Source organism: Montipora capricornis, chromosome 1, assembly GCF_036669925.1.
Source record: "Montipora capricornis isolate CH-2021 chromosome 1, ASM3666992v2, whole genome shotgun sequence".
In the NCBI taxonomy this organism is placed as follows: domain Eukaryota; kingdom Metazoa; phylum Cnidaria; class Anthozoa; order Scleractinia; family Acroporidae; genus Montipora; species Montipora capricornis.
In genome coordinates, this window is record NC_090883.1 from 26,348,346 (window position 1) to 26,360,845 (window position 12,500).

At 37.3% G+C, this 12,500-nt stretch overlaps 1 protein-coding gene across 1 annotated transcript in view; it reads left to right on the top strand.

The window, feature by feature from the left end:
* The window catches only part of LOC138037206 (neuropeptide SIFamide receptor-like), a 159,499-nt gene extending 148,645 nt beyond the window's left edge, over positions 1-10,854 (top strand). The window contains exon 4 of the mRNA XM_068883186.1: positions 9,268-10,854. Within this exon, the coding sequence (XP_068739287.1) occupies positions 9,268-10,298 (1,031 nt within the window). The 3' untranslated portion in view covers positions 10,299-10,854. The remainder of the gene's footprint in view (positions 1-9,267) is intronic.
* Positions 10,855-12,500: the final 1,646 nt, after the last annotated feature.

The following is a 12,500-nucleotide window of genomic DNA, read 5'->3' on the forward strand; positions in this document are numbered from 1 at the left end:
ACAGACCAACTTGAGCTTTTTCCATCTGTGACCACCCTCTGCTCTCTATTGGTTAGGTAGTCTTTACACCAATTCAACAGAGTTCCAGAGATGCCGAAATTACACAGTTTCTGCAAAAGTATGTCATGTGACACTCTGTCAAAAGCCTTAGCAAAATCCAAGAACACGACATCATCTAAGGCCTTAGACCAGTGATGATGTGATAAAACAAGTTGGGTTACACATGAACGACCCCTCACAAATCCATGTTGCCAGTCAGATAGGTAGGGAGCCACATGAGAATATATGGCGTTATGTATAATCTTCTCCTGACATTAACTTGGGATGGATAACAGAGAGATGGATCGATAATTCTCAACTACATCCTTTGCATCACATTTAAACACTGGAGTGACGTTGGCCTTTTTCCACAAAAAGGGAACTCTGCTAGATCCAAAAGACAAGTTAAATAATAAAGTTAATGGATATGATAACTCCTCTGCACACTCCTTAAGAATCCTTGCTGGTATACCATCCACTCCAGTAACCTTATTGACATCAAGCCTACTGAGAATATCCTTAACTTCATTGTGAGATGTTGAAATTTCCATCAGCTGGTCAGGATTAACCACGTCGCTATGCAGTCCCACAGAGTCATATGTTTTTGCAGAAAAAACAGTGCTAAAAAACTCATTAAACAAGGAGGCTTTCTCAGAGGGATCCTTTGCGGACATTACCTTACTTCTGTATGTAATAACCTCAGGCAATCTTTTTGTCTTGGACTTGAGAGAGTGAAAAGCCCAAAATTTTTTTGGATTGGTCTTTAACTTGTCAGACAGGGACTTCAAATACTGACTATACTTGAATGAGATTAGCCTCTTCGTCTCTTTTCTCAAAGTCTTGAATTTTAATGTCATTTCGACAGCTCCATTACCCTTCAGTCGCTTCCATAAGACTTTTTTTTTCCTTACTAACTTTAAAACATTTTTGTCTATCCAAGGTGGTCTTGATTTATGTCTAAGCTTCATCTTAGGAATATGCATGTCAACTGCAGCAAGTACAAGATCTTGACGAGTTTTTCGTTTGTTTACTCTTTAAATGCTGATCCAAAGCAAGGAAATGCTTACAACAACTCAAGCAGAAAGGTAAGCGTTAACTGAACCATGAGCAGATAATATTTGATGCCTTAGGCCCGATTCAGACACTGCGTACGGTCACTGCGTCGGCAGGTTAGTTTTGCAGGTTGCAGGTTGCAGGTTGAAATTTACTGTGACTGTTACATGAATAGCTAACCTTAGGCCTAATTAGGCCTAAAAACGTTTCTTTAGGCCTCCTTAGGCCTAAAAACGTTTCTTTAGGCCTAATTAGGCCTAAGGTTAGCTATTCATGTAACAGTCACAGTAAATTTCAACCTGCAACCTGCAACCTGCAACCTGCAACCTGCAACCTGCAACCTGCAAAACTAACCTGCCGTCACTGCGTACTTCTTCGACCGACACAAATTAACAAAAGTACGCCTGTTGATTCAGAAGTCGAACTTAACTGGCCCCTCCGCAGCAGTTCCAAAGCCATTACGAAGAAAACCAATTGATTTTGTCAGCGATTTTCATGTAGAAGGTAAAACATGGTTTATGCATGATCGTGAAGTTCGGCACATGAAACGTTCGACGTCTGAAATCAAAGCCGATCCACGGCCATGCTAAAGCCGAATTCCAGTCTAGGCCAGTTGAAAAGAACGCCTGAGCCATTCCAAATTAAAATAGCCGTTCTTAATTGATTCAAACGTCGAACTTTTCATGTATTAAGTTCGGCTCATGAAAAGTATGGCGTCTGAATCGGGCCTTATGACAATTTAATGTAAGCTTATGTAGAATTCAAACCTTTTACATGCACCTTGAAGTCCCAAATTTGTCAGGCAAGGATATTTAATTTGGTTTAAGTGCTTTAACAAATTGGTATGTATTTCACAAGAGAAATGAAGCTTTAGATCAAATAGTTAAGCAAATGATTGGTATTAGAGTGCTCTCATCGCAAATTACATGACGACAGAAAGCAGAAAGCTTCAGCTGTCATTTAAACTATTGTACTCAATGCAAATAGTATGTTAATGCATATGCCTGCATGAGATTGTTATTATTGGTGTTTAAAGAAAAGAGAGCCAAATTTTGATGAGTCTGCTCTTCAAACACTCACGTTATAACAGAAGTGACAGTGTCTGACACTTGCAGAGTGCAGACCCCAAACTAACCGTAACTCACAGTTATTGAAAGCTAAACGTTTTATTTAAAATGGGTGCTTAGACTTAAATACTGTTTACAATCGCTATTTGTAGGCAGTCTGCAGTTGTCATACACCTTAGAAATGATCAGCTTTATTATTACATGTAACAGCATTTTCTTTTGAGACATGTGATATTGAGTGTTCTTATCTGGATGAAATTCTTATGACATCTTTTATCTGTAAGTAGTGGTAATACTTTTTGTTTGGAAATGTGACTGAGATTATGAATTACTTTTTTCCAAGAAAACTGAAACTTTTCACTATATTTATTTGTTGATTAACAGTTCAAATTGGAGGTAGGTACAGCTGGGAATTGGTTCATTAAAAGATTGCTGGGAAATTTGGACAGAGAGTTGGTTACAGAAAGTGCTGAAGCTAGGCAAGAAGATGCCTTCTTCTTGCAACATACAGTACATACCACTACATGTATCATCTATGGAAGAGAAGTTGGAGAAAACCCTCAGATAAAAGAAAAGGTTGGTGCAATGAAAAAATTCCTTTTAGGCATGTTTCTGTGAAAAACCTGTAATGCAGTCAAACAGCTGAAAGTCTGAAAGACTTAGAAGCTGATTGTTGCTTTTAAACAAGTGATGCACATAGATATTTACAAATAACTCACATAAATAACACTTTAACAACTAATTCTTGACAGTCACTGCAATACAATAATTATAAAGTACTGTCTGAGTTACAGGCCTGTGTACGTATAGACTAGTAATGCCTAGCGATTAGCGGGAAGATGATGCTGCAGTTTCATTTATCCATTGTCTCACCCAATATCTGCTTTCAGTTTAAAATTTGAAATACTGTTAAATGAGATAATTCCAAATACCTCATCACACATAATTTTTTTTGGAAAAGTGTTGAAGACAAAGAAAGCATCTGGCAATATATTTTCAAGATTTGTTCCATGAGTTCCACCACTATATGTGTACTTTTTATCATTATGACAAAATTAATTTGATAGTTAACTGAGTTACTCAATGAATCAAGTACAATGTTACAGATATAATCTCATGCAAGTACCGGTATTACATTGGTTCCATTTATTTGGTACACCAAAATTGGTGGCTGGTGTCTTTTGTTTCACAGGATTAGGGATGTATTAGATTTGTGCTCTCTTCCTATTTTGTTAGAATATTGTCGAATGATCTTAATTTTGGAAGGGATGATACTAATCATTATTCTCTTTAATTACTTTTAAGGATGATGAGTCAATCAATGGAGAGGTTCTAAAAACAACATTTGCAAGGATTGTTGCTTCTGGCACACTAATTGAACTAGAGACATTTACCTTGTGGCAGAAAGCAAGGTTTTGTTAAAACTTTCATTCGCTGTAATTGTTTTGCTGGGAGCATACTTAATTATCAGCTTAATCTCAAGGGTTTTTCTCTGCTTTTTGGAAACAAAAAGTTTTTAGCTTTTTCTTAATGTAAATTATCAGCCTAAGTTCTGTGTTTTTTTTTTCTTTTTGAAAACAATTCTGTTGGAGAAAAAAAGGACACATTGGTAAAGGTCAACGATGGCAAAATTTTTGCATCAGTTATCCTAAGGCATGTTCCATTTTTTTACGTTTGACTTCTTTCTGTAAGAACTGACTTGTATTACATGTACATAAAACCCATTTTGTTATACTGAGTCACATTTATCCAAGTATGTTGTATGCTTTAGTTTTTGTAATTGAAGTTATTTTGCAGCCATTCATTGTTGCAATCTGTAATCAAAACACAAACCGCTTGTTTAAGGCAAGAACACATTCAGCTGATTGCCATTTTATTATTGCCCGAATAATTACGATAAAGATAGCTTTGATTTTTGTGATGTATTTGTATGTGTATACAGATTGTATTTATCATGCATATCGATGTGCATTCTTTGCAATCTTATGATTAAAATTACCAGTATTAGATGCTTCATTGTAAACCTGGTCTTTTCTTTACATAATATTAAAAAAAATGAACTTTTCATGGTTTTATGAGAAATCTGACTATAAATGAAGGTACAGTAGATCTAGTGAGGGTGAATGTGTTCTGTAGAAAGAGTAAATATTACTCTGACAAGGGGAGCTAAGTTTAAGAGGGTAAATTTTACTCTTGAAAAGGAGTGGTTTTGTACCTTTTTGTCTCACCCCAGTTTTGGAGTTAATTTAACTCTGTCAAGGGTAAATTGAACTCCATTTAAAGAGTTCAATTCACTGCAATAGAAGGATAAAATTTACACTTGTATTGGAGTGAATTTTACACCACAGGAGGGGTAAACAATACCGGAGTAAATTTTTACCCCAACAAAAGAGTAAAAGATATAGGAGTACATTTTACTCCAAAAACGGAGTAAGCATTACCGGAGTGAATTTTACTCCAAAAATGGAGTGCTTTTGTACCCTTTTTTTAAACTCCCATTTTGGAGTTAAATGTACTTGAAAATAACAGTACTAGTGTGTCACGGGTGGGGCGTGCGTGACAGCTTGCCAAATTTTTATAGTATAGATAGAGTTAATTAAGCCCAAATAATTAAAATAATATTTAGGGGGTGGAAGCCCAATAATTGGATCTCAGTTTTTCATTACTGATTTCTTCCATTTTTTTTTCGAGGTTATTAGAATTTTAATCGATATTCATTTTTCCGTATTCGTCCGTCTTTAACGAAAACGATAAAATTCTTTATTCCGCATGCTCGAACCGCTAAATATTCCTTATTCATTTCTTTTTTAAGCCGTCTTTCATTATTCCGCTTCCAGCCCAATAAAGTTAAGTAAACACAAAGTAATAACTAAGTTTGACAGTTTACAATTTATTGGCATATCAATAGAAGGAATTGAAAGCACCTGTGCTGAGAAAAGTGAGGAAAAGAATGAAAAAGTAACAACAGTAAGTTTAACGAAGTTTGCGCGAAAATCTTTCCACATCGAAATTTGTTTCATTTCTCGCCTGAAGCTAGGTCATGAATTACTTATTCCAAAAATGAAAAAAACTTGGTGGGTCGCCGACTTTGTTTCGGAGAAAAAGGCAAGGGAAAAATTCCCTAATATCGCTAGATAAGTCATCATAACTAGATGTAGCCTCATCTACTCATCTGTCGAAAGTCATAACAATAATATGTTTAGAGTGAAGGTCTCTGTGCATAGAAATATAGGAGTGGGTTTTTACGATAATTGCATTCGTCTGGGGATGTAGTAAACAGTAGAGTTAATCCTCAACGAGCGTTTTCGCAAGTGCTACCCGTTGTAACCACTTCCCGAACTCAGGACACAAGGAAAGAAAAAAAAAATTAAAAAACTTCTTACATTGTGATTTTTTTCATTTCATCACATTTCGTAGATTGTAAGAAGACCAAGTGATTCATGTCTTAAAAAGTAGGGGTCGCCGATGACCTAAACGATTAAAATCGATGTGATGTTGCGAAGCTCTTGGAAAATTTAAACAGACTTATAATGTGAAGTGCTAAGTTTCTACCCCATATGAACCATGTGAGCGTTAGCCCTATTGATGGCAATGGCCCGCACAAGGACAGAGAAAAACTGTGACCAGGGTGGGAATTGAACCCACGACCTTCGGGTTAGATCGCCACCGCTCTATCGACTGAGCTACAAGGTCAGACGGGAGCAGGCAGTGGGAACTGAAGATCTTAAAGTCACGGCAATGAACATGTACAAGTACAAGAAAGGATTACGTTTTTGCAAACTTTCGCTGTGTAGCTCTTATACTGGAAAATTCAGTTTGTAACGATTTTGCCTGACCTGCCGGGGAAGGACTGGACCCAAGACAGGATCGATCGCTGAAAGTTTTTGTAAAAAAAAAAAACTTTGTCGAGCTTAGCGACGAAGTTTCAAGGAGGCGTTATCTTTATTTGGTTAGTGTTTTGTATCATGTCTCTCCAATGCCGTCTTTCTCATCTTCTGGAGTGTGGTGTTTGTGAAATATAATCTCTGGCTGTTTCCTCACAGGTCCGCACTATTCAAGGGGATTAGGAAGAGAAGATGATTCTGCTCTATGGTCATGAAAGTAAAGGAAAAGAACTTCAAAAACATGCATTCATTTTGAACTAACAAGTAAAACATTTTAAAAAACACCATTAAATTTTAATACGCAAGGTCGCTGACTATTAAACTAAACCTTCCTCGAGTTTCCAAAACTTTCAACCACTACTCGATTAGCGACCTTTTCCAGCCTCCCGGTCCTTTCTCTTTAACGTTTCATGATTGTGATAGATTTTTTGTCTTCTCCTTTAATGGACCTCAAATTCCAACGAATATCTGACAAATCCAGCTAAATACATGCGGAATTCCAAACCGCCCGAAATGTAATTTTTTAATCTCAAATCTGATCGATCTCAAATCATACACAAAATCACATGTTCAAATTCAAAAACGTGACAGTCCGCGTGACAGAGTTCAAAGTCCTAGAGTCACGAAACTAAGCGAAAAAGTCTATGACAATGATGAATTGGAAATAAATGTGTCATTCTTTAGCCGACCTGGAAATTTCCCCGTCGTTTTTGTCACCATAAGATCTTAACTAATGCTTGAAGTAATGCGTCACGTATTACAGTCGCGTTACCTGCGCAGTAAAAGTTGCGCACAAACAATTAGCGCGAACGTCCTTAAAACAAAGTTAGTTTTTCCAAAACATCGAACTCGCGCATATTGTGTAAAAGAACACTTGAGTTCGTAGAGTGACGCATAGTAAACCATAAAACCATGCAGAAGTCGCACAGAAACACCACCCTATTTTCCAGGGGTGTGTTCTTCAAACATCGAAACAAATAAGGAAATAAAATCGTAAAGAAATCTTGGTTGAACGGCGAAAGCCAAAAAGCAATTTCCCAAAAGCCATTTTACAAAGAACGGGATGAAAGATGTCAAGTGGTCAACTAAAGGTGTCTCCGGTGTTAATTTTGAGGTTTCATCTCAAGTAGAAACTTCTAGAAACACATAATTACTTTTAGTATATACTAAAACAGTGGATAGCGTTGAACGCGGGCGCTGATTGGCTCTTCAAACTCCGAATATCCTGTGCTATTTACCTTTGAGCAACTTGGGAAAAAATGGCGTCCCGATTTGCATCCGTGGCAAGTGAAGAAAACATCCAAATTAATTTTTTGTGCTGTATATTATCTCATTGTTTTAGTATATACTAAAACAACTATTCACCTCAGTGTCGGTGGCTAGCGTGGGTGGCTAGCTCGGTAAATATCCACCGCTAGCCACCTCCACTTCGGTGAATAGTTGTTAAATATTCAAAACTGAATGACATAGAATATATGAAACATTTCGTATATTTGAACCGTGGGAATTGATATGTCAGAGAGAGATTATCACTGACATTTATCGTTGTTATTGAAATACGTCAGACTGAGATATAGATCACAATTATCGTTGTTACAAAGAACGGAACAAAATATTTCAAGTAGATAACTAAATGCCCGCGTGTTAAGTTAGAGGTTTCATGATCTCGCCTAGAAAGTTCGGATTATTATCCGCAGCTGTGCACGAGGCCCTATGTAAATGCAAAGATAACTTTAAACATAAAACGCCCTAAATAATTCTAGAAACAGGCAAGCCCAAATAGTACAATAAGATAAACACAAACATTTAATCTACAAAGAATCATTGTATGGACCAGCTTCGACTTGAAGTGTCAATTAGCTTCAACTTCGGTTTCAACTCCAAATGACCAGCTGTCACAAATTCAGTTCTTTTATAGTATAGATAGAGTTAATTAAGCCCAAATAGTTCAAATAATATTTTTGGGGTGGAGGCGGAATAATTGGATCGCAGTTTTTCATTATTTCTTCCATTTTTTCACGAGTTTATTAAAATTTTAATCGATATTCATTTTTCCGTATTCGTCCGTCTTTAACGAAAACAATAAAATTCTTTATTCCGCATGTTCAAACCGCTAAATATTCCTTATTCATTTTCTTTTTGAAGCAGTCTTTCATTATTCCGCTTCCACCCCCAATAAAGTTAAGTAAACACAAAGTAATAACTAGGTTTGAGAGTTTACAATTTATGGGCATATCAACAGATGGAAAGCACCTGTGCTGAGAAAAGTAAGGAAAAGAATGAAAAAGTAACAACAGTAAGTTTAAGGAAGTTCGCGCGAAAATCTTCCCACATCGAAATTTGTTTCATTTCTCGCCTGAAACTACAATACTCATCACAAATCGTTGAAACAGACACCGTTTCTCTCGTATTTTCTGGAAAAATCCTGACATTTCTACTTGACACTGTTCCCCCCCTCCCCAATGTTGAGCCACACGTGTTTTGAAGCACTGAGACCACTGAGATACCCAAATCAACACTGGGGATGGGGAAACAGACACAAGTGTTTCAAGATTTTTGACGAGTATTGTAGGTCATAGAGTACTTATTCCAAAAATGAAAAACAATTGGTGGGTCGCCGACTTTGTTTCGGAGAAAAATTAAAGGCAAGGAAAAAAATGCCCTATTTTCGCTCGATAGGTCATCATAACAAGATGTAGCCTCATCTACTCATCTGTCGAAAATCATAAAAATATTATGTTTAGAGTGAAGGTTTCTGTGCATAGAAATATAGGAGTGGGTTTTTAAGATAATTGCATGCAGCTGGGGATGTAGTAAACAATAGAGTTAATCCTCAACGAGCGTTTTCGCAAGCGCTACCCGTTGTAACCACTTCCGGAATTCAGGACACAAGGAAAGAAAAAATAAAATAAAAACTTCTTACATTGTGATTTTTTTCATTTCATCACATTTCGTAGATTGTAAGAAGACCAAGTGATTCATGTCTTAAAAGATAGGGGTCACCGATGACCTAAACGATTAAAATCGATGTGATGTTGCGAAGCTCATGGAAAATTTAAACAGACTTATAATGTGAAGTGCTAACTTTCTACCCCATATGAACCATGTGAGCGTTAGCCCTACTGTTGGAAATGGTCCAGTTAATTATACCACCAGCATATCTTATTATTATTATTATAATTATTTTTATTATTACTATGAATACTGTTATATTTGTCTTTTAGGAACAAGCGACCCCAGTTTCACACGACAAGTTCCTGGTTATTTATCATCGAACGCCCAGATTGCCTTGACATCAGCATATGCAGTTACCTTCTTGATAGCCTTATTTGGCAATTCCTTTGGCTTGTTTGTAGTGTTGAAAAAATCTCCTACACGTGTAACGAACCTCTTTATAGCAAATATGGCTATTGCCGATCTATTACTGACCATAACAGTTATGCCATACCTAGTCGCATATCTTTACAAAGGAACTCTTTGGTTTGGAGGAATATTGGGAATCGTTACTTGCAAAATGCTTCTCTACGCGATTCCTATTTCTATAGCAGCTTCAGTGCTAACAATGATGTTCATTTCCTTTGAGAGATTTTACGCCGTATTCTTTCCTCTTCGAGAAGCGATTTTCCAACGACCAAAGATCCTATCAACGATGATATGGGTTCTATCGTTTGCATTAATGTTCCCTTACGTGTTTCTTTCTAATGTGACATTTGTTCCGGTCACGAATCGTTACTATTGCGACATAGGGCCCAGTAAAGATCTCTCACTGAATGAAGTTTATCGCGTATTCAAAATTCTTCACATATCAATTTTCGTCGTAGTGTACGCCTTGCCACTCTTCATAACTATCGTTATATATACTTTGATTTGCTGTAAACTGGTTCGTCGTAAAATTCCAGGCAACATGACCGATAGCAACCGTGCCGTGGTTGACAAGTCCAAGCGCAAGGTCGTGCGACTATTGGTTGTTATATGCGTTGTTTTCGCTCTGTGCTGGTTTCCAACTTCTATCAATCACTTTTTCTTGTTTGTGCGGCCTGATCAAAAGCACAAACTACCACCTGTTGTCATCTTGGTATTTTTTTGGATAGGTCATGCAAACAGCGCTATTAATCCATGCCTGTATATACTTCTGAACGATGGTTATCGTAAGGCCCTTTTTGCGCTTTTAAGAAACTTATGCGGACGGGGAACAAACGTAGTTGCTACGATAAACCCGCCAGCGCTGATCAAACTGGATGCGAAAACACCATAAACATATCTCTGAAGCTCTTGAATGTACAGGACAAGGAACACGTCCCAACCCTTTTTTTCGCCTCTTAGGTGGAGACTTTTAGGGGCCGTCACGTCTTATTCGGGACTGCGTGACAAATAAAAATATCGGAAAAGTCGAACTGTCTTCACCCCACAAAGGAGTTGCTCGCAATCGAGCTGCACCAGTCGCGCGGCAGACCAAAGATAAGTACCAATGCAAATGCAGCTCGGACATATGCCTTTACGGCACTTAACTTTGTACTTTGCACATGCATAGACATACCTCTTACTAACCCTGTTCGTGGTCCGTACTGTACGTAATGTAAGTTATGGCCCGCGCATAAATCAACGGGATCCGTAACTTACAGTACGTACCGAGAAAACGAGCTTAATAAGGTACTTATTTTATCTCTGACGTAATCAGAAGTGCGGGAAAGGAAACTAGTTGAAGTCAAGTGGGAGGTTCAACCGCCACAACGATTGCGCGTCAAAATTCTGAAACGAATAAATCTTCTTGGCTTTTTGAAATAGTTGCTTGCACGATTTAAACAGTTTTACAAGATTACGTGACATAAATGACATGAAAAACTTGCTAGAGAATGTTTTATCAAAATTTAAGCGGTCCGTACAACGGCTGTACTGTAGAATAAGGTCCGCTAAATCAGCCAATCACAGCGCGCGTACTATCCCAAAGATATAATAAAATCTTGTTACTTACACAGAATTTCTTTTTATCAGGGAAATCTAAAATAAAATTACTCAGATTTGCCTGAAAAGAGCAACCCTAAACATGGTTGTTTTTATCGTCACGTACTTTAGCACACAAATATGCAATACTCCTCTTTTGCAGCGCCACGAACTAATTATTCGCTTAACTAGTAATAGCTATCGATAAGTGACAACGAAACAGTCAATATAATACATAGTTTGCAGATTTGTATCAGAGTTTTAAAATACCCAACAGTAGTTGTAATTTTTTTATTCGAAAGTACTGCAGCTCAACTTATCTAGTTAACAATAATACAATAATACAAAAATTGCACACTTTGTATCTCCAACAACATTGTAGATGTCGACGTGTTTTGCAATGATATGGAAAGTACTGCTGTAATTTTTGAACGGCTGTAATTTAAACAGGAATATACAATAATTCAGTTGAATAAAATCAGCGCCATGTAAAAAATCGCCAAAGCATTTTCAGACTTTTCATTGTGAAACATGTAATGGGGAATCAAACTCTCACACATGAAGGTTGTTTCACTTGTAGAATTTTTATTTTGCAAGATACAGCCAAGAATTAGAAATCAGATTGATCGTTGAATTGTGTACTTTGGAGACGTTACAAAACGACTGAAAAAACTGCTCTACTCGCGGGCCGAGGGCTAAAATTGACAAAAGCGGCCGATAAAAAGACGTGCGCCGGTTTAGTTTTGAGCTCGTTCACTCAACATAGAACACGCCGGTTCGAAAATAAATATTAAAGAACACTCAAAGCAAGTATACGCAACACAATGGTCAGGGAAATGGGAAAAAAATGTGTTTTCACTCACCTCCGAACACAAAATCATCAATAGTCGTGCGCGTCATGCAAGTTGGTCTTATGACATCACACATCAAAACGCGCGCTTTCATTGGCCCCTACTAAAATCTCCAGCGAACCTTACATTACACTACTTAAGGACGTTCGCACCAAAATCTTCCTACCGTGAGATTTTCTTCATTTCTCGCCTAGAGTTAGTTCATAAAGTACTTACTCCAAAAATGAAAAATAAATTGGGGGTCACCGACTTTGTTTCGGAGAAATTGGCAGTGGAAAAATGCCTTAATTTCGAGAAATCGGTCATAATGGCGAGATGGAGCCTCATCTGCTCATCCATCGAAAATCATAAAAATAAACTGTTAGAGTGAAGGTTTCCGTGCATAGGTTTTTAGGAGTGGGATTTTTAGATAATTGCATGCCGCTAGGGATGTCGTAAACAGTAGAGTTCATCCTCGACGAGCGTTTTCGTAAGCTCTATCCGTTGCAACCACTACGGAATTCGATGGCACGAGGAAAGAAAATGTTAAAAAAAGATAACTTCCTACGGTGAGAATTTTTTCATTTCATCATATTTTGTAGATAGTAAGTAAAGTAAGTGATTCATGATTAAAAAAATAGGGGTTACCGGCGATCTAAACGAGTAAAATCGATGTAATTTTGCAA